The sequence below is a fragment of the Vombatus ursinus genome, unplaced genomic scaffold (assembly GCF_900497805.2).
Source record: "Vombatus ursinus unplaced genomic scaffold, bare-nosed wombat genome assembly UNPS02011649.1, whole genome shotgun sequence".
NCBI lineage: Eukaryota > Metazoa > Chordata > Mammalia > Diprotodontia > Vombatidae > Vombatus > Vombatus ursinus.
Genome location: NW_020951427.1, coordinates 1876950 through 1903071, shown reverse-complemented (window position 1 = coordinate 1903071; position 26122 = coordinate 1876950). Strand labels below are relative to the sequence as shown.

Sequence of the window (26122 nt, the reverse complement as noted above, 5' to 3'; positions counted from 1 at the left end):
AAGGGTGGGGAATCTGCAGCCTCAAGGCCACATGTGGCCCTCTAGGTTCTCAAGTGTGGTGGCCCTCTGACTGAATCCAAACTTCACAGAACAAATCCCCTTAAAGGATCTGTTCTGTGAAACTTGGACTCAGTCAAAACGCTGCACCCAAGGACTTAGAAGGCAGATTCCTCACCCCTGGTCTAGCCCTAAGAGAGTGAGGGAAAAAGTGTAGGTAATGCAAATTAAACTTTAAAATGTGTCTTGCATACATTTTTTTTTTCTAGGAGAGTTATCATTTAACTTTATCAGCACACTCCTTCTTAGTGTCCATGAACAAGTTATTTAATCTCTCTCTGCCTCAGTTTCCTCATCTTCAAAAGGGGAATAATCATACTTACACTGCATCATTCTCTGAATTGTTATAAGGAAAATGTCTTATAGAGCATAATGGGCTATAGAAATGAGAGCTATTATTATTACTGTGGAAAGAGATTCCTGACAGTAAGGAAATGGCATTCAAATAGCATTTCAAATGAATTGCTTGTTTCAATGAACAGAAAGAAATGGGAAAGCTAGGACAAAAGTAAAGTCCATATATTTCAGACTGTAAATTATACTAAGATGACCATTTAAATTTCACATTGAATAACCAGATAGGACTTTACAGATATTTCATCAGTTTCTTAAAAGGATGCTTTCCTTTAAAATGAGGCAGATACCACCTCATATATTTTCTGTGTATCTAAGGATCCGCCATTAATTGAAAGGCAATTCAGAGACCCTTGGCAGTTATTTCTGTGGGGCAAGCAGAGAAAATGGAGGAAAGACTGGATTTTTGGTCCTGAGATGGCAGTCATTCAACCTAAGGGTGAAATGAACCTGTCACTATATATTTGCATAGTTATAGTTGCCACTCTGTGATCCAGACCTATGAAGCACCACATTCAGAAAAGCTACAACCTGATTAAGAAGAGAAATCATTCTGTAAAATAAAATTTCACAAATCCTTTCAACTTTCAGTTACTAAACCACACTAAAAGATACAAGAACACTGTTACATGGGATTCTAATTATATGATACAAGACAAAATATCTGCTCAGAGTGAACTTTTGGTAACCCACTGAAAAGAGGGGTCCAGATTCAAGGTCAACCCAATTCTCTCCTAGTTTTCTCCTTCTTCCCTTTCAGTACTCTCTTCTTTCATATCTACCTATTCTTTAGGGAAGAGGTGGGGAGCCTGCAGCCTCGAGGCCACCTGTGGACTTCTGGGTCCTTGGGTGTGGCCTTTTGACTGAGTCCAAGTTTTACAGAACAAATCCTTTTATTAAGAGAATTTGTTCTATGAAGTTTAGATTCAGTCAAAGGGCCACATTTGAGGGCCTAGAAGTCCCCCACCCCTGCTTTAGGGACTCAGTTTTCTCAGGCACACCTTCTTCCTGTTTAGAGCTTTGTTCTCTCAGGATTTTATACAGTGCCAGAACAGATGTTAATGCTTTTATTCCTTTTGAGTTACTATTACTATTGTTTTGTTCCTTCTGGGTTGCTGCAGCTCTATGAACCTGAGAATTATAGTGAATTATGCTGTGAAGTATATATAATAATATATAACCATGATGAAAGCCTGGACTTCCCTGTGCTGCTTAACTGAAAACTAAAAACAGGCCCTAAACTATAACGTTATAAATATTGTTTTGCCCTCTCTGGGAAATATACCACAATCAGAAAATTTTGTTCTCAAAACATTTTATCTCATTCGTATTTTATACTTGTACTTCAGTGACAGCTATCTAGATAAATGAATCTTTGCTGATTTATTGGTTGGTGCTAGTTAGCTAATATTTTAATAATGTGCTACTTTTCCCAAATCTTCTGGAGATAGGATGCCTTAACTCTAAAGAACAAATCTAATGACATGATAGGCTGGTACTGGAGTACACTAATAAGAGATCTATTTCAAGAAAAGAGATTTTTTTTTGGAATGCCTCAAATTGTACCACTCAGGTGGATGGATACCTATTTCACCTGTGAATAAAACCAGTCCTGGTCAAGTCACTGTAATTCATCAGTGGCGTTTGGGTTAAAAGTTCAACTTAAGCTTAATTATGAAGCAAATGAGAGTTTTCCTGGAGCCAGGGCTTTTTGTAAGAATCCTGTACCAGTGGAAAATGGGAACTCGGAGATAATTTCTGGAGAACATAAGAACATAAACAATTGGTGCATGGAGAAGTAGAGAAGGGGTGCTTCTGTCAGGAATACTGCTCCCCAATGGTTTAGTGTGGTAAAGATCCTGCCTGTGCTCTGCTGATCCACAGATTTACTAGAAACTATGCTTTGGCTTTCAGAATGAAAACCCGCATTGAATCTCAAATCATTTGGGAAAATGATCTGTATTTCTTACAGTAAAACAAGCATTTCTTCTAAGGGGACTTCAATTTATTTGGTGTGATTTCCCACTCTTGTACTAACATGACAGAAGTGTTGTGTGTGTGTGTGTGTGTGTGTGTGTGCACGCGTGTGTGCCTGTAAGGTATATTGCTGTTCAGAATGAGTTTAATTTGTATTTTATTTTCTGAAATAATTTTAATTTGGTTGGTAGGAGGTCCTAATCTTTTTTTAATATGAAGATACAAAATCAGGGATTGTAAATTGCATTTTGAGCCCAGTTTATTTGAAAGCAAAATGTATTTTACCATTAATGAGAGAGAGCTAGTGCTAAGCAGAAGGATAATGGAAATTAGAAAGAGAAAATATTTTAAGAAAAGGGAGTGGAGCCTTTGGAAGTAAAATGTGAAAATTCATATTCAGATTTTCACATTTAGAGAAATCTTTGACTGAAATTCTCTAAAGCAGTTATGCCAATGTCTCAAATACTGTGTAATATCAATGATTCATACTTGTGTGGTGTTTTAATGTTAACAATGGGTTTTCCTCCCAGCAACCTTAAGAGGTAAATAGCGTAAGGTATATTAGAAAGTATCCCACTATTTTTCTGTTAAAAAATATTATTTGTTACATGGGATGGTTCTCTGGGCAGGGGAGAGGGAAAAGGATGCTGGAAGAAATTCTGATGATATTATAAAAAAAAGATAACAAAATGTTTTTAAAAGAAAATATCTAATCATCCTGACTTGATAATTATGTATGCCCCAAGTTGGTTGTTTGATTTTAATACATAATGTAAAAGGTCACACTATACAGTTGCTAGACAACTGTCTTCAGAGTCAAGAAGACTTGGGCTGAAGTCCCATTTCTGATACATACTGGCTGCGTGATCTTGGGCAAATCACTTAATCTCTAAGTACTCTAGAGGATCTCTCCAGCCAAGAATTATAGAAGTAGTGCTAACCGAGTTAGCAAAAGGAGTTTGTTCACTGAGAGTTCCTTATAACTTTGATATTACAGGTATAGGACAAAAAATACACAGCTTGTACATTCTTGATTATAGATATGTATGTGGCTATTCTGTGGATTTTCTTTGGTGAATTCTAATTCCCTTTCATTTCACAGGTGGAAGGGTTTGCTGTGTGGAAATCCCCTCCATTGGTGCAGATCAGTATTTCATCTGTAACTTAGAGAGGTCCTTGGGGCTGATTAGGTGACTTACCCAGGTTCACACAGCCATTAGGTGACAAAAGCAGCACTTGAGTCAAGGCTTCCTGACTGCAAGTCTGTTGCTCTTACCACTCTATCTTTCTGTGTCTCTCACTCCAATATTAACCTGATTTAATTAGGGTTAGCTAAATTGAGCTCTCTAAAACATTAGGATGAGAAAACTTCTTTTTTTAAATTTAAATACTTAAACCATTGCAAAGCCATCCTTTTTGTTTCATTTTGTTTTTTAAGGATCTGTATCAGAGCTTATGGTAATGAATATGGAGCATCAAAAGCCCTGGTGGAGTGATTCTATCCCATGGAGGTTTGGGCTAAGACTACCTAAAATAAATTAGTCATGCTTTCATTTATCCTAGAGGCCTAAATGCTTACCTGCTCTGCCTGGCTTACCCTAAAGGCCTAAATGCTTACCTGCTTTGCCTTTGTCTCAATAAACAACAGGCAAGCTGTTTCCTACATTAGCTCCCTTAGGACATGACTAAGTCTCATTCTCAAATAGGTTCTTAGCAAGATAGATCTCACCTGTGAGATTCTTTTCTTTCTCCTAGTGTCAGTTTGATACAGCCTTGCATCTGCTTTTAGTCCAACTCTCTGACTCCCTGAAAATGCCCCAAGACATACATAATGATTGATGGGATATTAGTCAATCAATATTATTAAGCACCTACTATGCACCAGACATTGTGCTAAGTACTGGTGATACAGAAAGAGAAAAAAAAACAATCCCTGCACTCAAGGAGCTTATGAGGTGTTAGAATCACTGATCTGTTGGATTTGGAGTGAAGGACCTGGTTTCTAACTCTGACTCTCCCACTACTGTTTGTGTGACCTTAGACAAATCACTTCACCCATATGGACTTTGCTCGCCTTTACTCACAGACTGGCCTGTCAGCGTTACTTCTCATATGTCCTAGTCTTTACATTTGCACAAGTAACCCCTCACTTCTCTAATGCATTCTCTCCCTGTTTTTCACCTTTGTAGATTCCCCAGCTTCCTTCAAAGTAAAACTAAGGCATCACCTGGCACACATGGTATTTACTGATCCCCCTCTACCTTCCCCCAGTTGCTAATGTCTTTTTCTTGTAAATAATTTCTCTTTTGCTTTGCATCAGTTCTCTACTTTTGCACATATTAAACCATATCATCCATCAATATTAAAAAGTAAGCTCCTTGGGGGTAAAGCCTTTCATTTTATCCCTCACATGCTCCATGCCTAGCACAACACATGGCACATAGTAGACATGTAAAGCATCACAAAGGTATGCCTTTTTTTAAAAGAATCTTCATTAGAGCATATCTAATGTTTATTCTTGAACAGAATTGAAGGGATTGGACCAGATGATCTCAAAGTTCCCTTCCAATTCTAAATTCTGTCATTGTCTACTGATCCACAAACACAGCTCTGGCTAGATCACCTTGTACCTTTGCTTATGTGGTTCCCTGTGCCCAGGATGCTGCCTCTTCGCTCTCACTACCTGGTTCGGTCTTTTAAAGTCTCCCATCAAATGCTGCTGATTGCAGAGAGCTTTCCATGATCTGCCAACCCTATGTGATGTGTCCCTTCTACAAATTCCTTTGGCACCTTGTATCCATCTTAAACTTTTGCCATATTCTGCCTTACTAATATCTGGTAATATAGATAATGCCTCATCTACCCTACCAGGATGACGGAGAGAGGGAGAGAATAAGCATTTGGCAAGTGACTGCTATGGGCCCAGCAATGTGTAAAGTGCATTACAAACATTGTATCATTTGATCTTGCTCATTATGGGACTGTATATTGCATCTCTCTAAACATAGTATTTTATGCATATGTGACCATGAAAAAGATCTTTGATTTCCAGCAGATCTTAAGCAGTTTGTGACTTATTATTTAAGTCATGGGGAGTAGACTGCATTGCATAGGGTATAAGGGATTTTCCCAAGATCACAAGGGTGGTAAAGATGAAAAGTGGTGTTTGAATCCAAGTCTTCCAGACTTCAAGTCTTCCAGACTATCTATTCTGATATTCTGTTTTTACATGAGGCTAGTTCTTAATAAATATTTATTGAATAAATTAATGAAAAAAAATTGACTCTAAAGTTTAGGGGTAAACATCCTTCCTCTGTCTCCATCTCTGTTGAATGGGATCAGAAGATGATGAGTTACAAAAGAGGAAAGGAGTGGTAAAAAAAAAGAAGATGGGCTTGTCAAAAATACTTACAGCTTCTGCACAATTTTGCTGAGGAGGGTCTGGTATATGATGTCACTCCAAGAGCTTCCACCGGTTGATATGCTTCTAGTGGCTTACATTAACTAGTAGGTTTACAATGGCTTTAATAAGGTAAGAACAGTATCAATACTTTTGCTACAACCTGTATTATAGAAGGTCAGCTTGCTGTGACTAGCTCAGTCATATCATCGAACATACCATAGACATTCAAGGCAACTTATCTCCATCTTCCTCCCAGGATAATGACAGAGCAAGTATCTTCCTTTGTATAAAGACAAAAATAAATTTTGACCTCTGATATGCAAATGCATCTTCCAATAGTTTGTTAATTTCTGCTGTTTGCTCAAAATCAGGAACCACCAGACCTGTGATACATCATCTTTTGTACAGTTGGCATCTTCCATCATGATTCATATTAATCTGCTTAAACTAACAAGGATTAATTGCTTCAGGAAGGCAAACTGGCATTGAAATGATATATTGCCCAGGCAGCTTGGAAGTTGGCCATTCATAAATCTTGTTTGTTTGTTGGTTCATTTCTGTTTGTGTCTCATTCTGACAGATGTGTGCCCAATCACTGTGAGCATGGTGGTAAATGCTCCCAAACCTGGGACAGCTTCAAGTGCACTTGTGATGGGACAGGATACAGCGGGGCCACCTGCCATAATTGTAAGTGCCAATTTATCTCACTTTACATTTGTAATTATATAAGTATCCCATGTTTTTTGTTTGTTCATTTTTACCACTGCTAAAAAAGCCTAGAAAACTAAGCCTGAATAATCCACAAACTGGAAAATGAGCTACTGAATGAAGGATTTTGCTATAGGTCTTACATAAAGTAATGCCTGAGTTTTCAAAATACACTTGCAAAGCTGAATGACAGAAGGAGGAGGACAAAATAATGCCCATAATTAATGAATGCATTGTTTAGTTTACACTGGTTTTGGCAGAAGTAGTTGATATTGAGAATAATTGGCAATATTGACCCTACTCAGAGTTTGGACATTAGTAGTAATGGTATGATGGGTATAATGTGAACAATTGTAAACATCTATAGGTCTAAAAATTCATTGTTTGGTGCAGTATCCAAAGACATTGAAGGCACGCAGTAAAGTTAAAGAATAGCAAAGAGAAAGTTACTTGTCCTAATAGAGGTCACATAATGAGTCTCTTGAGGTCTATTGTGTTATCATGCCAGGCCCAGATCTGTTACTTACTATCTGTGTAAGTGATATTATGGATATTGAATTGAAAGTGTAATAAATGTTTTGTCATGATGGTTCCCTTTCCTGAAATACAGAGTAATAGAAAATGTGCATCTTGATGAATATAATAGGCAGAATAGTAGAGTTATTTTGAGATGAACTGTAAAAATAAACAAATTTTACCTAGGAAGTCTAATGAGTAGGCCGGGGGAGCTTAATCATAGCCAAGAGAAAAGATCCTGACTGTGAGTATTCATTTTTATATCTTTCTGATGCTCACAAAAGCAGAATTATACTTTGAGGCAGTGGGAACTGATCTTTGTAAGCTTAATTGAGCACCTTCTGGTAATATGGCATTAACTATGAAAGATACATATGGAGATGGCATATCAAAGAAAAAGACCAATTAGGAAAGACTTGGGGTTTATTTTTTTTAAGTCATACTTTTGTCTGGGATATGGTTTTAGGTGGGAATTAAAATTTCATTGATGTAGGGAAGTTTAAGGTGAGGAAATTTCTTTAACCAATTTAGAGTGACACATGCTCTGTAATTTCTAGTCTTTGAGAGTTGCTAGCAAATTTAGAAACGAAGCATATGTTGCCTAGAATCACATGGTCAGTTTGTCAGAGGCTGAGTAGGAGCTCAAGTTGTCCCAACTTTGGGTCTAGCTCAGGAACTGATATCTGACTGATAAGACTGATAAGACTGATTTCCCCTTATCCTCCTTGATGAGATTACAAAATAAGCAGAAAGTGAGAAAGAAAATAAAGTATTGATTAAATTACAAAAATGTACAGAGAAGATGACAAGACAGTGAAATATTAAAATCTTAAAGTATAGAGAAATGGGGAATTTCTTGAGGCTGCAGGTTCCCCAGCCTTCATGAGGGTCCTTCAATCAAACTTGATAGAATGACAGGACTATGAGTCATTGGCTGGCCAAAAGACCAGCTTCATCCTTGGTAATCTTTAAAAATCAGGATAATCTCTAGGGAGTGAGTTGAGGTGGGAAATAGCTCTGCAAAGCAAGAGCTCTTGTAGTTGTGAAGAGAGAAAGCTTTAGAAGTAGAACCCAGGGCTTAAGAGGAAAACATGTTATGCTTTTTGGTTGGGACACAGGAGATTTCTTTGAAGTATTCTTTCATTGGCAGTAGTGTCTTGAAGCAAAGCTACTCACCCACAGAGTGAGGGCCCAGGGAAGACCCAAGACAATGTACTGCATACAATGTTGAGAAAGAACAAATCTGGCAACTAGGAAACAAGATGCTTAGAGGAACAGGCACAGGGAATCCAGCTGAGCAAACTGCTCGGCAGAGATGTTGTGTCTTAGGGGGAGCAGCATGAGGATTCCACAAGAAGAGAAAGGACATTGAGGCCCTACAGCATCAAAGGTGGGATTTCCCTTAGCCATACATATCCCCTATATGTATGTCTCTCTGGTAGTGTACCCTATATATGTGCCTACTCTTCCTACTGATGCTGCATGCATTTGTGGATAGCTATTGTTCTTAAAGTGCCATCTCAGCAAATATCTTTTCTTTGAGATAACTGTATCCACTGGATGGCTATTAAAGGTAAATACACTGATGAGATTTCATTAACTATAATTTTTGAGAATGTGGGCCCACTAAGTACTTTGAACTTGAGATACTTGTCCTCCAGGGTACCTAACCTGTGCATCAGAGATAGAGGTAGACTGGTGGGGAGGACACTGCATATGATATCCTAGTGTCTGTAAAGATATTATTCGCAGGGAATAATTTAGGCGTGAGGAGAAGGTAAACTAAAATGTTTTGTCCAAGTCTATAAAGTATGACATTATAATTATCTGTAAATGGAAATATGTGCTGTCTACACACCATAGCCGCTAATATACCAGTGACTGGTTTCAGAGAGACAGACAGACAGATAGATAGATAGATAGATAGATAGATAGATAGATAGATAGATAGATAAATAGATAGATAGAGCTATATTGCCATATTAGTGATTAATTTTAACAGTTTGGCTGCTGGAATGATTAGAGTGGAAAAAAATCACCTGAGTGAGATCTGTTTTTTAGTCCTGAATCTGTCAATAACTTACTCTTTTGACTTTAAACATATCAATTCACCTCCCTGACTCCCAACTTAATTACCTAGAAAATGAAGCCATTCAAATGAGAAAGTGTCAAAATTCTTCCACATTTTAAAGTTCTTTGATACTTTGAGTTAAAAATACCCATTTAATATACCCTGCTGTGGTCTATATCTGCAGCCATCTACATATGATCACAGCAGGCAAGCCAGAAAAGAATGCTCCCTTTTAAAGTGGAGATCCAAGTATTACTTTATTGAGAAATACTGATGGTATGAGGGAAAGCTACAAACAAGGAACCAAGACAAAGGAAAGAGGACTCACAGCCCCTGATATCCATGTCCGTGAAATAGCAAAGGACCCTGTAAGACAATGAGAGGAGGCTGTGTTTGTAAGTTTCTGGAAACTTGGAAAGTACTCTGCACCCCGATTCCTAAGTTTCAGGCATAATCGTATAATAGTAAGATCACTGATTAGGAATTAGAAGACCTTTATTCAAATACTTCTCTGCTCTTTACTACTTGTGTGATCTTAGGTCAGTCACCTCATTAATTTTTGCCAGTTTTCTCCTCTGAGAAGTTGAGGCCTTTAATTAGATGTCTCTTCCAACTCCAAAGCCTTACTATGTGACTGTAGGTCTGACTATGTGACTCCCCTACTCAGCAGATGCCCTATTAACTCCTGGATCAAATGTGAAATCACGTTTAACTTTTTAGAGACCATGACAACCTTTTCCCCTTCTCATCTTTCTACTCTTCTTACATTTTGAAACCCTCCATGTATTGTTATCAGAGAAACTGCCATTCATGCTGTTCCTCAGCATATAGCATTCCCATCTCTTCATGTCACACATTTTCACCAAATGGAATTATTTGTTTATTAAGAAAAGTTTAGTTTTTGGTGACTTGGGTCCAGTAAGAGGGCTTGTAAATTGGAGAAGCACTGGCCTGTTTAGCGGAATATATTTCCTATGATTCTGGAAGGGGGAATAAGTCACACTACATATGCAATACCATCTTCAAAGGAAACCTGGCTTCCTAAGTTCTATTGTTGCTTTTTTTTAAAAAAAAAATATCACTGTTACTTCCCAATGAATCTCTTCACTCTCTCAACCTCATGGTAGCTCCAAAACAGAACCATTCCATATAACAAACAGTGATATGTAAGGTCCCTTCCAAAACTAAGATAATAATAGTAATAATAATAATTTATGCAATGTTTTATGTATGTTGTATCCTTTGAACCTCCCAACAATACTATTAGGCAAGTACTATACATATTACTCTCTCTGTTCTGCAGAAAAGTGTCTCAGAGCATTAAACGACTTGTTTATGATCACACAGTGAATAGTATCAAAAAATGTATATGAATCCGGTCTTCACGTTTGCAAAATCAGCATGCTTTGACTGTATTGCTCTACTTTTCTGAATTTTGCCTTCTTGTGGTCCCTTAACCCTATGTCAGCTTCATATACCTTGGTCCTTATTTCATTTAATCTCCTCATGTGATATAAAAGCGTGATGCTTTGCCAAGAGCTAGAGAGGACTCAGAGATGGTGCAGGAGCAGAGCCTCCATAACAGATAAATTCCAAACAGAAAAAAACCTAGTGAGGGAGTCCTGACTCAGCATTTTAAGTGGCCAATAGTTTTAAGGTTTGTGACGGTCAAATGATATGTTTGAAAAGTGCTTACACGGTGCCTGGCATAAAGTATTTGGTATTTTGCTCCCATCCCATTGTTCTTTAGGTAAACCAGGTGAGCAGGAACATTCTATAGGATGGTTGGTTTGTCATTGATTGAATGATTTTCTGAACCCCAAGTGAAAAGAGTTTCCTGATAAATGATTGAATGACACTTGAAAGAAGATGAGGTGCTCAGGGCTCTTATCAAGGCCAGCCATGCTAGTAAAGGCTCAAAGGCTACAGTCCTGGGGTACACAGTCCTGCTGAGTCTTACTGGTTATATGCTTTAAAATCAGCAATAAAGTTTGAAAGAAGTCATAAAACATCAGTGTTCACCTAGGAGAAAAAAGGACTTGTCCCTCTACTTTAATCAGTGATACTTGTAATGTCCATAAGCCATAGCTATTTAGGTCACTGACATTACAGGTTGGTTTCTCATGGGTGTTAGAATCCTTTATGAGACTTTCAAAAAGGATTTTAATGTCCACATGTTCACTTGTGGAACAGTGCTTAGTAATGAGAAGTAGTGCACTTGATCATTTAGGCAGCCCCTTAATGTGTATCAGTAAAGTGTGTCCATCAAACTCTGAAAGCATGAGGAAGTGTGGGAGGTGGGGGAGGAGGAAGAAAAGAAAGGAGGGAGGAAGGGAGAGGGAAGGAAGAGGAAGGAAGGATAAGATAGAATCTGCCTCCTGGAAAGAAGTTATAAATCAAGTTGTAGTAATATTTTTAAGAAGAAGCCTTTCCACTGGTTAAAGCCTAATCTCTAATACAACACAGCAGACTTCTAATATTTTACCATTCAATTTTAAAACATTTAAACACTTTTTTTAAACAGTAGATTAACTTGATCAGTCAGGGTGAGACAAGGCACTGCCGAAGCATGTAATTTTACAGCTAGAACAGACTTAGAGATCATCTACTCCTGTCTAGTGATTTGACAGGTAAAAAAAAATTGAAGCTCAATATTTTTTTTCCTGGTGACTTATAGTAGTTCACAGCTTGGAGTCAAGACTAGAACATAGATCTTATATATGTACAGGTATATATGCATGTACACACACATATCTCATGAATGTGCACATGTGAATGTATATGCATGCATGTGCACATTTACATGCAAATAATATATAACAATCACATACATATGCATACATGTGCAAATATACACTATACATATACACATATAGCTATATTTGTTCATGACATGTAAATGATGGGTGGGAAAGTCACTGGCACTGGGTGGAAGATGTATTGCAAAGGGGCAAGATCTGGAGCCTGCAGACCAATTTGGAGGTTATTGCAATAAATTATTTGAGAGGTGGTGAGGGTCTGAACTTGGGTCGTAACTAAGTGAGTGGAGTGATGGGGACAGACATAAAAGGTGAAGCAAGAATAGACGCCAAAAGATTTGGCAACAGAAGGGATATGTGGAGTGAGTAAGAGTGAGGAGTAAAATATGACAATGAGATTGTGAACAAGAGTGACTTGGCAGATGGTGGTACCCTCAGAAGAAATAGGAAGTTGAGAAGATGAGGGGCATTTGGGAGCAGAGGTAATAAATTCTGGCTTAATTATGTTGTACTTGACATACCTATGGGACATCAATTTAGAAATGTGCAGTGGCTAGTTGGTGATTTGGGACTGGAGTTCAAGAAGCATTTAGGGCTATATAAATTTATCTAGGGTTCATCTGCCTATACTTTATAATTAAATCCATGGGAATTGATTAAGTCTGAGAGTGAGAGAATGTATGGAGAGAAGAGGCAGGACCGTAAGAGAGACTTAGGGTGTACTGCCATGTCACCCTTAGGGAGCATGGTATAGATGATGATCCAACAGAGAAGACTGCAGAACAGACAAACACGTAGGAAGAGAACTGAGAGGGAATATTATGATGACTCAAAAAGGAGAGATTAAACATCCATGAGGAGAAGCCACCTGTGTCACTTTGTACAGAGAGATGAAGAAGTGTAAAGGATGAGAAAAGACCATCACATTTGGCATTTGAGATCACAAATAACTCTAAAGAGGATAGGTTCAAATGGTTGAGGAAATAATGAGGACATCGAAAACCTGGGAGGCAAGAAAGGTGGTGGTTCTTTACACAGAAACAAGATAGTTCTGAAGATGGGTGGGTTATAGGTAAGGAGTAATATAATTGCAATCTATCCATTCTTGCTTTTCCTGTACCACTCTCTTTCCCACCAATAATAATAATAATAAGAGTGTGGAGTTTGGAGCTGGCCCTTGTGCTGATACAGGATTCATGGTCTGAATTTTGCCATCACAACTGCTGTGGTTGCCTGAGGCAGGTTTGGTTTTCACCTTACTGAGGGGCTTACACCCTGATACAGTAAAGTTCTTCCCCCTGTTCTGTTCCATGTCTTAAGTATGGTTCACCTTGCTCCTACAAGGCTGTTAACCATAGTAGTAACAAAGTCAGTTAGTAGAACAACTAACAGATAGCGAGACAGTCTTTGGAATTGAACGTACTGATATGGTACTTTGGAGTGGTGTTCATTATTGAAAGAGGTCTTGGTGAGGGAACTCCCAGGATCTTTCATTGCAAACTCTCTGGATGGAATAAAGAAGGATCTGAGACCAAGAATTAGGTTCTCCCATCTGCAGATAGCTGATGAACTAAACCAGCTAGCTATACCAGCAGTAGGTTGTATGGCTATGTCATCTGAAGAGTAAAGTATATCTGGCAAAAGATCAAAACCCTTATAATATCCAAAACTTTAGGGAATTTGGAGGAGTAGTCTTGAAACTGTCATTATTACTGACATTAGATGGAATTGTTTATTGTTAAGAAAAGCTTCATTTTGGGTGCCTTGGGCCCAATAAGAAGGCTTGTAAATTAGAGAAGCACTGGACTATTTAGTGGAGTATATTTCCTATGACTCTGGAAGGGGGAATAAGTCACACTACATATGCAATACCTTCTTCAAAGGAAACCTGGCTTCCTAACAAAAACAAGTTCTATTGTTGCTCTTTTTTTAAAAAATAAATATCACTGTTACTTCCCAGTGAATTTCGTCATTCTCTCAACCTCATGGTAGCTCCAAAACAGAATCCTCCCATATAACAAATATTGATCATGATGGATTATACATGCTTTATTTTGTGATTTTAACCCCTGATTTTTCTGATAGAAGTGGGGAGATATGGTTCACTATTCCATCTTTGAAGTCATACTTGTTCACTTCATTGTTTGCTATTATATTATTATGGGTTACCTGGGCTCTTAGTACTACTAATGCCTTTTATGCTAGTAACATTTATCAGTTCTCTAAGGTAAGGGCAGGGATCATATATCTTATGTCTGTAGCCCCCACAGAAAGTCACTTACTAAGTGACTTTCATAGCAGAAATTCAATAAATACTCAATGATCAATCAATTGGTATATTTTAGTCTGGATCTCATAATTTACTGCTACCTCTCTATGCTCAAGAATTTGGCTTCTGTCTAGACATCTGTAGCCATGAACACGCAAAAGTATTCGAGACTAGTAGAGTAAAAACTGATTCTGGAAAGGAATGATGAATTGGATGGTTTCAGAGGAACAAGGGAAGATATATGCATGTGTATGTACATATTTACATACACACATATATGTATGAACTGATGGAGAGTAAAGTAAGCAGAATTAGACAAATTTATACAAAAACAACAACATTGAATTGACAAACACCTTTCAAAGCCTTAAAAACTCCGATCAACCACTATTCTAGAGAAATAGTGATGAATCAGGCTACTTGAAAGAGAGGGAGTGGAGTTAGTACATAATGAGATATATATTTTTTGGACCAATGTGAGAATTTGTTTTGTATAAATGGACATATTTTATGGGAGTTTGTTTTCTTTTTTCCCCTTCAATGAGAAGTAGAAAATATATATTTTAATAATTGAAAAAAGAATTAAAAAATAAAAGCATAGAGAAAGAGTAAGAGGTAGCTGGTTTCTGGTTTCTCAACTTATAGACTATTAATATGTGTCCCAAGATACTATTTTTTCATTTATAGTAGGGAACTTACTTTTTCAAAGGCCAAACTTTTGTATCATCTACTCATAAATACTCCTGAAACTCTAAAAATCATTTGACCAATTACTGAAGACAAATGTGAAAAGGGGAGTTTTCTCATGTCTTCCCTAGATTGAAATTAATACAAGATTTAGGGTGGGGAAGGATACTTCTAATAGTTACAAAATCTTTACTTCTTTTAATAAGGGAGATTGTGTTCCGTGTCCAGGTCAATAGAGACAAGGACAGATTCTCATCTGATCTGGATGTTTGAGTTGTAGTTCTACCTGAAGCCTGTGCAGGGGAACGAAGCAAATGACCTTTCAAGGTCTCCTCCAATCTAATTATTATATGAATATCCTGAAATTTGAAAATGAAAAAAGCCACTGAAAAAGCAGTACCAATGCAGAAATCAGTTCTTCATAAGCCTCTAAAATTGATATTTGAAGAGGAAACAATCCTACTTTCTGAAATCTTTGGTGGTAGGGAACATAAATTTGCAAACTGTAAAAAAAAAATAGTGCATCTCATAACTTCATACCTGAAAGCTACAGTGAATCTTCAATAACCCATTTTATATTATTTGTAATCCATTATACCTATAGATAATTTAAAATAAAGCACAATACAAAAGAAATTAATCATACCTGCTGATAGCCACAGAAGTCTACTAATGTAATATCTGGTTTACCAGCCATCAGAATTCTGATTCTCCCAAATGTCCTAAATCACAAGCATCAAAGTCAGTGAAAAAGATGTAGAAGGGTTGCCATCCTGAAAGGAAATGAAGACACAGTTTGCTGGCTTGGCTGGCTATCATTGTAAAAGCCAAGCCCCACAGGTTCCAAAGTAGAGAAGTGAGAGAAAAATGAAGAGAAAGCAAAGAAAGCATGGAGAGGAGAGCATAGTGGGATACAACAGATGGCACTGGGGACAGCATGAAACACTAACAGAAAAGAACATAGATGGCTATGACAAGTAACAGAGTATACTGTATAGAGACAAACAATTAGAGAATTGGTACACAATAATCTGTCAGGGCATTTATTTAGCAAAGAAATAAGTCAAACTGTAATAGAATGCTATAGTGAAATATACAAAACCATGATCACAGAGTATATAATATATGATTACTTATGAAATTGATTGTGGACTTCTAGTGAAAGGAAAAAGAAATACAAATTGTGCTGTTATTAAAAGAAGAAATTGAACTTTGTGCCTCACAGAGATCATAGATTCAGAGCTCATCAAGCCCTACCCCCTCTTTCATGAAGGAGGAAAAGGAGACTCAGAAAGGTGATAATTTAGTGACAGTCACATAGTGGCAGAATCAGATATCATGCCCAGCCCTCAGATTCCAAATCCAGTGTTCTCTCTCCTGTCCTGTGCTGTCTCTTAAAAAGGTTAAGAATAAAAAAAATGTTGATGGATCATGATAATACAGTGTGTTGATTAGGTCTACCATTTCAAATAAAAGAGACAAAGTCTAAAACTCCAATGGGTAATCTATCTATCTACCTATCTATGTCTATGAATATATGAATATTTGTATAGATACACACAGAGCTACAGATATGTATCTATATATATGTGTGTGTGTGTGTGTGTGTGTGAATATTTGTGTGTGTGTGTGTGTGTGTGTGTGTGGAGAGAGACAGACAGAGAGAGAGAGACAGACAGACAGAGACAGAGAGAGAGATTTATTTCAAGCATATAAACCACTAGTTGAACACACTGATACAACATCAATACAAGAAGATATGTGCATTTGATTTCACTGACACTGGTCTCTGTCTTTGTCTGGCTCTGGGAAATAAAGCTAATGTGTGACTACTTCTAGAAAGGTAGCTCTTTCCAGAAATAGCCAGACTCTATTTAGTCCAGAGCCATTAAGGTCTATGAGGGTTTATTCTGAGGTAGATAAATGAGTTAGAACATGTTACAAAAGCACAAATCCATGATAAATAAGTCTTAGGTACTTTTAAATACGTGAATCATGAGTACCAATTTCATTTTCAACAGTTGATCATGAACTCATTTACTTCAAAAGTAATGAAGCCATTTTGCAATTAAATGAAATTTTGGAATTTTTAACAAAATGAAGTATGGAAGGGTGTGTTTTGATTTATACTTTGGAAGTTCTGATAAAATAATCCTTCAAATAGTACTATATTGTAGCCTTAGCTACTGAAGACCTAGAAAAGATGGTTCTCACCACCAAAGTCCTTGGCACTCCCAAGCAGTTCACCATCAGAAACAAATTTGGTTTTTATTATGGAAATGTTATTAAAGAGAATGCATAACTATCTTCATTGACTCTGTACTTATACACACACACACACACACACACACACACACACACACACACACATGATCCTTTCATCTGACATACAGCTGAAGCCTCCCAAATATGTTGATTGATGATTGTTGTTCAGTCATATCTGACTATTCATGACCCCTTTTGGGGTTTTCTTGGAAAAGGTACTGGAATGGATTGCTATTTCCTTCTCCACCTCATTTTACAGATGGGAAACTGAAGCAAACAAGGTCACACAGTTAGTAAGTGTGTGAAGCCAGATTTGAACTCAGGAATAAGTTCAGGAATGAAATTCAGACTCTCCTGACTTCAGTCCTGGCACTCTATCCATTGCACTTAGCTGCTTTACCATATATGTTAACTTTCCTACTCAGAAAGTGAATTTCTTAAGAGCAGGGGTTGTCTTGCTTTTCTCATTGAATTTCCATGACTGAGGACAGTGCTTTGCATGCAACAGACATTTTTTTTTAATTCTGCTGTGAAGAGAAACAGTGATCCTGTAAATTTTTAAGAAGTTAAACACTAAAGCTAGGTGCTGTCACTCATTCATCTGATATAAATTCCTCTAAAATATGAAGAATGCTAACCACTAAATGTTCAGAATTTCTTGCTTGTGTGTGCTGATTTTCTCCATATGCGAAAGGTTTCCTGCCTTCTGACAATTGAAACTTTGGTGCAAAACCAGGGGGAAAAAACACCAAATATCAGTTCCTGAAAATACATTTATTACAAAGGGAAACAATAACCCCAATTGTTCTTTTAGTTATGTTTTTCATCTGATGTAAATGGATAAAACAGAACCCACAGGAAATGGAAAAGTGTTACCTGCTCAGGAGCATTAGAAAAGGGATTTAAAGTCTGTTGTCATATCTTTTAGGTAAAGCCAAACTAAATCACATTGGATTAAAATAGCGCAGGTCATTTGGAGACAAAGCCCAAAGACCTTTAAATTTCTAAGACAACTAAAGTTACAAATTAATCCTGTTGTTCATGAATTGCTTTGGAAAGATGACTAAAATTAAGAATGGAAAGAAAAGGTTTAATTTCAGTTTTAGAACTAGTCTTCCCTTACTTTCAGTAGTATTTCTTACTCTTTGACTAAAGCTTCTTTAAAAAAAAAAGTTGATCTGCAAATGCACATGAAAACATATTCTTTAGAGAGAAACAGTGATCCTCAGAGCTTCTCAAAGGGTCTTGGGTACTGCCATTCTTCCATTCACCCTTTTATCATCTGGGTCCTGGGGACTATCTCATCAAGGCTTGTGGTTGGCAAACAGCAGAGTGGAAACTGGATCTCCCAACCATTATGCACTTCCTAGGGCTATGAAAAAAAATAGGGAAAAGGGAAGATACAAAAAGAAAAGAAAGAAATTAGTTGAGATGAAGAGAGAAAATGATAAAAGGAGTGCTATTCCAGAGTTCTTGTTCATAAGTAATGGAAACTGCTCTGTTTGTGTAAAAGGAAAAACTTGGTAAAGGGACTGGTGAGCAAGAGTAGAGTATATGTATGAGAATGGACTGTATACTATGGTATCAATACATGCAAACTGAACCCCAGGCAGTACAAGAGGCCAAATCTGGATTCCCACAGAAAACATTTTTTTTCTTTCTTTTCTTCAATTCATTTCAGCAGACATTTATTAAACATCTATCTCCTATAGAATATTATAATAAGTATTAGAATTATATAGATGAAAAAATCACGTAAGTTAAATCTTCAAGAAACCTCTAATATACTAGGGGTTAAATAACATGTTCACTGATAAGTATGAGATAAGATAAACTGTGACATGAGCAAAAGAGTGATACAGACAAGGTACTATAAAATGTAAGGAGAGATAACTTAATCTTAGCTAGTAGGCATTATCCTTGAACCTCTTTTATCAAGTACTTTGATGGAGCACTCTACTTCTCTTCTAGACAGATGCCCCAGCATGTTATGACCTATAGAAATATCCCATCCTACTTTGATATGACATTGCCTATGCCAGTTTATAATACAAGTGAAATCAGTAATCAAAGAAATAATTAGAGTAAGCTTTCCCCTCTATCTGCCTGTTGATTCCTATCTTAAACACTGCCTTTAACACTGCTAATTGAGATCATTCACTATGATCCTAATATTTAGTCTTTAAATGTAAACATTTGGAGCAAATGATACCTACTATGTGGATATACAAGTACAGAACAAGGCAACAGTTACCCTCAAGGAGTTTAGTTTAGTTTGGGAGATAAAATATAATCTTAGAAAACAGTTTAATATAAATACAAGAGAGACACTAATCCAAGATATTGGAGTGAAGAGATGAAAGGAAAGAAGGTTCCATATATGTCCCACAAAAAAAAAAGAAAAATGACCTTAAGAAATCAACAAAATTAAAAATAGACAATACAATACACGACAGAATATCAGAAGTAATGAATTTGGAAAAAGAAATTATTCAAGACTTCCTCAGAGATATCCTCAAAGGGATAAATAGCATATTCAAAGATAATAAGCAACAATCAGAAATTCTATGAAAATCACAAAACCAAAACAAGACCTTAAATAAATTAAAAATCATAAAGAAATCAATGGGTAATTAAGACATGTAAGAAAGGAGGAAATAATGAAAGAAATAATCAGAAACCTTAAAAAAAATCTCATACAAATAACCCAAACTAGAAATTCCACCCCAGAAAATAGAAAGACACACAATGTGAAACATTTGGGAGCACAAGCTCTGAACAGTGAATTAATTATTCATACTGTTAGAAAATATGCAGAACTAAGTGACAGACCCAAGGTCTATATTGGGACACAAGAATCTAAAGATTCCTAAAATCCCAGAGAGAGGAGGAAAATGGGGTTGCTAGGTACTATTTTAAGGGAAACTTTAAAGAAATGTTTTTTTTTCCCAGAACTACATGGAATGACTGGCAAAAATAAAAATTATTATGACAAGAGAGAACCCGACATGAAACATAGTAAAACTATAACACTGCAGAGATAAAGAAAACATATTACAGACTGCCAAAAGAAGTGGAAAGATCACTTACCAAGGAAAAATAATTAGGGTCAGAATAGATTTTATTTTTTTTTAATTTGTATTTGTTTTATTTTTCATTTATGGAATAAAGCATTTCCATAACATAGTATAATAAAAAAGATGATTGCACATGAAACTGCAAATCTATCATGTTCAACTTGCTATTCCTTTTAAATATATAATAAAGTTATATATTTTTCCTTTTATTTTCTTCCCTCCCCCCACCCTAGAGGTAATTATCATTAGACATAAAAATGTATGGCTATAGATATAGATATAGATACAAAATAATTCTACACATACTTCTACTTATCAATTCTTTCCCTGGATATGGATAGCTTCTTCCTTCATATGTCCTTTGTAGTTAATTTGAATATTTATAATAGTCAAAATTACTTATTCACTCAAAGTTGTTCTTAAAACAACATTGCTGTTATATACAACATTCTCTTGGTTCTGCTCATTTAGCTCCTCATTATTTCATGCAAATCTATCCATGTTTTTTCTAAAATCATCAAGCTCATTATTTCTTGTAGCACAGTAGTATTCCATCATTATCATACACCACAACTTGGTCAGCCATTCCCCAATTGACAGGCATCCCCACAATTTCCAGTTCTTTGCCACCACAAAGAGAGCTGCTATAAATATTTTAGAACTTATAGTTTCTTTTCCTTTTTCCCTAATCATCTTTGGAAGTAGACCTAGTAGTAGTATTGCTGGGGTCAAAGGGTATAGGCAGTTTAACAAGTCTTTGGGCATACTCCAGGTTGCTCTCCAAAAAGGTTGGATCAGTTCACAATTCCACCAACAGTGAGTTAACATCCCAACTTTTCCATAACTCCTCCAATATTGGTTGCTTTCCCCTTCAATCATTTTGGACAATCTGATAGGTACAAAATGGTATCCAAGGTTGTTTAAATTTGCATTTCTCTAATCAGTAATGGCCTAGGACATTTTTTTTCAATATGGCTATAAATTGTTTTGATTTCTTTATCTAAAAACTGCCTCTTCACACCCCTTGACCATCTGCCAATTGGGAGGATGACTCATATTCTTATAGACTTGACAGTGTTCTTTATGTATTTGAGATATGAGACCTTTATCTGGGAAACTGTCATTAAGTTTTCCCCAATTTTCTATTTTCCTTCTGATCTTGGTTACATTTGTTTTATTGGTACAAACCTTGTTTAATTTAATTGAAATTATCCATTTTGCACCTCACTCTGTTCTCTCTCTTGTTTATCCATGTCGTTCTTCTAGCCATAAGTCTGAGAGGTAAGTGTTAGTAACATCATTATCTCTATTGTAGAGATGAAAAAAAAAAAAAACCTAAGGCAGCCTGAGGTTGTGACTTGCCCAGGATCAAGCAGCTAGTAAGTGTCTGAAGTGAGATTTAAACTATGGCTTTCTTAGAAAGTTTTAATTGCAGCACTCTGCTCTGTGCCACATACCTTCCAGCTACTTTGATAGGTACTTAGGCACAGATGTCCCAGATGTTTTTGTTCTGCAAAACCCTTTTACCTGTGTAGAATCAAATACATTGATTTTGTCATCAATGAATTCTATATTTGATTGAAAAAAAATGTGTCACCCCTTCAAAGTTGAAAAAAAAACAAGCACTATTCTATTTTCTTTCAGATTTTATTAGTTGTTTTATTAAGTTTATGTTGCAGATCCAATTAGAATTTATTCTGGTGTATGGTATCAGAGATAGATTGAAATCTATCATTATGGTGCTATTTTCTATATAGCTATGCAATCTTTCTACACTTTTTCATGGAATCATGATATTTTTCTTCAGTGTTTGCATTTATTAAACACACTGACACCATATACTCACACACACAGAAACACATACATCCATAGAAACATACACATATATAGTACATTTATTATTAAATATACCAACACATATGCAAACACACAATATATGTGTGTTTATATGTGTGTGTGTATACATATATACCAACACAGACACTCACATATACATATATGTGTGTGTATGTGGTGATAATGTATTTAATAAATACATGCATATACAAATATATGTATGCATTCATATATATATACATATTTTCAAGGTGGAGGTATAATAAATAACTCATAAAATACATTAATTTGAACCCTAGCATCTTAATTTTATTACCTCATTGCTTATTTTCATCTTTTTCCATAAATTTCAACATTATGTTGGTAAATGCTAGTTCACCTTGAGATTTAAGAAAAGAGAATTATTCTTTTTAATGTGTAAACACAAACAAGGTGTCCTGAATAGAGTTTACAGGCCACTGGCATGTGATTATTTCAGATTGGTAAAAGCTTCAAGAATCTAGGGGAATGTGCCCAAGACTTTTGACTTACTGATGTCTTCCTCCAGAGAATATATCTTTCATGAAGAGAGAAAGTAGTGATTTTTGCTCCTTCCCTGCCTCTGTCTTTTTCTCTTGTTTTGTGTATGTTTCTGTTTTTCTCTCCTGTCTCTCTCTGTCTTTGTCTCTCTTGTCTGTCTTCCTGTCTCTGTGTATCTCTTTTTCTTTGTGTCTCTGTCTATGTCTCTCTCTTATTTTATCTCAGACCTTTTAACATGTGTTTTAGTCTAGGGCATCAGCTGGTTACTTACTGTTAACCCTATATTGAGTTATGAAACTGATTTGGGGAGACACAAATATATTTTGTGATCATTAATACAAATGTCTGGTGAAATGAGAAACTGCCTCATTTCAAAGGCTTCTCCAGCTGTTATCCATCTGTACCAAAATTTTGCCACTGTTGAAAAGTGGACAGCTGAGTATTCATGCTAGGAAACCAGGAAGAAAATGTCTGTTCTGGAATCAAACTCCTGAGATTTCTCCTTTTAGCTTTATATTATGGTGAGGACCTGGACAATGAATCCCTTCTGCCCCAAATCTTGGGTTGTGTTTACTGTAAAAAGTATAGTGAGTAAATCTTGAAGTTCCATTTGCATTCATCTTGAAATGCTTCCTCTCTTCCCCTTCCCCCACCCCATCTTCACCTTACATATAAGTACTCCCCCAGAGCACAGAGACTCTGAGAAAAGTGTAATTCACATTTGATAATTTGTCCTGAAGGTGACTATCCATTTTGGTGCTATTCCTGTTAATACCTGATGAAAGTGACTGAAAGCATGTGAGAAAAATAACTCACAAAGGAAGTATAGCAGATTTTAAGGAAGCTTTCAATGGGGAGCTATACTTCTGCTACTGTAACTTTTTACAAGTTTTAGTAAAAATCACTTGAAGATAATCCTTTAATTTTTTTAATGGAGGAGGAGTGGAGATTTTTGCACCCATGATTTCATCCCCCTACCTCCTCTAATGCAGGTTGTCAACTCTTAAGCAATTTATAGCCAAAAAACAGAGATTTTTTTCAAGTAGTCTGTGAACCTGGAAGGGAACAAAGTTACATCTTTATTTTTACCAATATGTAAGCAAAATTTGGCATCTCCTTCAGTTATTATTGTTTTTAAAAATTATTATTTGAGGGGTCCATAGGCTTTACTAGGCTGCCATAAGAGTCAAGGACAAGTAGAAGGTTAAGAATTCCTGAACCAGAGAATTAGCTGAGGCCCTGAGAGGTTACCAGAGGTAAGTCCCAAAGGGCTGCAGGGATTCAGTCAAGGGGTTGCACTTGAGGACCTAGAGGGCCACATGTGGCCTTGAAGCCTCAGGTTTCCCACCCTGGGCTACACTATTTGCTCACATTTGCACAGTTCAGATGTTTCAGAGGCAAGATTTGAACCCAGGTTTTCTTCATTCTCAGGTAGGTCCTCTATCCACTATGCAATGCTTCCTTTGGAAGACAATCAAACTAAGTGTTAAGCACCATGAATTCACATGAGCTTTGATGAAAAGAAAGAGTTAATTTCCTCTTTCAAGTGGGTGGACAATATAATTTGCTACATGTTTGAATGCTTCTATAATCAGTCCTCAATAAATATCTCAGTCTTACATCTGTAGTGGCTGATATTGAACCACATCTGTGCCCAGCTGTTCTTCTGGCCTTTGAAAGATTTCTCTTGCTCTTGTGGATGTTACACATGGCACAAAGAACCAGGATGTATTTGGCCCATACAAAATGACTGTTATTTTGCATCAGTAGTGTGCCTCACATTGCCCAGATCAGTCTCTCTGGCAGCATGTAAACTCCTTTGAGATAGCAATTAAGGCATACCTTGCCTTGGCAGAGTTTGTGGGACCAACTAATCACTGTAGTAGGAGCTGAGAGGAAAGTAGTATCCAATCAATTTGGACAAAGTAACACCCCCTGACAGTTTGGCTATGGCAAAGGGAGGGTGTGCCATAATTATTTTCACCATAGAATGAAGGGCTCAGTTAAAATCCATCTGTGCTTCTTTCCTAGAGATCCACCATATGGATACCTGCCACTGAATGGCCCCTTTTAATGATAATAATCCATCATCTTATTGAAACCTTATTCCTACTAAAAAAATGTCAACAAATTCAGACTCCTTTCTGGTTTCTGCATTGTGATTATAGGAAAAGAAATTTTTAGAATTGGATAGAAACTTAGAGGATTAGAAGAATTTAGTGTTCTTTTTATTTTACATATGAAGAAACTGAGGCCCATAGAAGCTAAGTAATTTATTTGTATGATGTGCCAATGGTCAAACCAAAATAAGAACACTTCTCCCTACTTCCATCCCAGGGCTTCTTTCAGTAGAGGCAAATCACTTTAGCTTCTTTGAAGAAATTCATCACCAAGGATTCAGGTTTTTTCTCATCTGATAATTATTTCTGTTGTGAAAGTTATATTTTGTCATTAGTCCCCTCAAGACTGCAAAGCTGCCTCAGCTTCCTCCAATATTGGTAGATTGATTCTCTTCACCAGCTTCTGTCTTTACCCTTAACAACTGCTATGTGAACAGCACTAGCTCCAGTTGGATTTCAGTCCCCTTTCCTTCAGGCCTGGTACAGCCTTAGACCCCACTTCCTTCCTTGGCACTCATTTTTCCAGCTTCTCCTGGTTTGGGATTTTTTTGTTTGTTTATGTTTTTTGTTTCTTGCAGGGTTGGGGGACAGTGCAATGAGTGTTCTGATCTGAATCTCTAGAATGTATATGTTGTCTAACATAGAGACCACCCCAAAAAGAAAGAAACCCAGCCTAGTCCCTTGAATCAGTGTCTATTGATTGTTACTTCAGTAGAGTGGGATAGAGGGAGAAGTTGGAATGTGCTGGAAGAACCTCTGCTGCCTGAACGGTCCTATGTGAGTCCCAGATTCAAGCCTATAGGTCAGTTTGTGGGTCTCTAGGGAAGAATGGAAGCTGGAGCCAGTTTGTGAAAGAGAGTTATTTGAGTATATTAAGGATTAACAATTTCCCCTGTTCTTTCATAAGGCTTTTGATTTGTCTTGTTTTTTGCTTTCTGGTTCTATTGATTCAACTGTCATTGTTTTATCTCTGGTGCATCATTCCTCTTTTGGGATCTTTGTGAGTTAATGGGGACCAGAAGACATATCTAGTCCACCATCTTATTGGTCTTGAAAGAAGGGAAGTTAAAAACAATGACTCCAACAAAGGGATGATATTCAATAGGATAGCTTTGCGATCTTGTAAAAAAGATGTCATGAGATAGTAGCAGTGATATTATGTTTGGCTTGGTGGCATGTTGTAGTAGAAAGAGTCCTGGATGAGCCTCAAAAGTCTTGGGTTTCAGTTTTGACTTTGATATCTGCTAATGGGTGTCTAATACAGCAAGCAGTATCCCTATGAACCCTGGGCTCCCCGCGAGTAAGAAGCCTACTCATCCTATCCCACTGTCACATAAATGTGAGTTACTACTTTTTTATTCTGCTAGTGTAGGGCAAGGATGAAGGAACCATGTAAAAATACTGCACCTTCTCCAGGGTGGAAGTTGTAATTGCAAGTTTCTGATAATCTGTTATTTTTATACAGAACTTTTGGGCAATTCCCTGCAGAACCATTAAGCCACAG

General features: G+C 36.8%; 1 protein-coding gene across 1 annotated transcript in view; it reads left to right on the top strand.

The window, feature by feature from the left end:
• CNTNAP2 (contactin associated protein like 2) overlaps positions 1-26122 on the top strand; it is a 2649987-nt gene that overhangs the window by 1679380 nt on the left and 944485 nt on the right. Inside the window, exon 11 of the mRNA XM_027856858.1 lies at positions 6372-6478. Within this exon, the coding sequence (XP_027712659.1) occupies positions 6372-6478 (107 nt within the window). The remainder of the gene's footprint in view (positions 1-6371; positions 6479-26122) is intronic.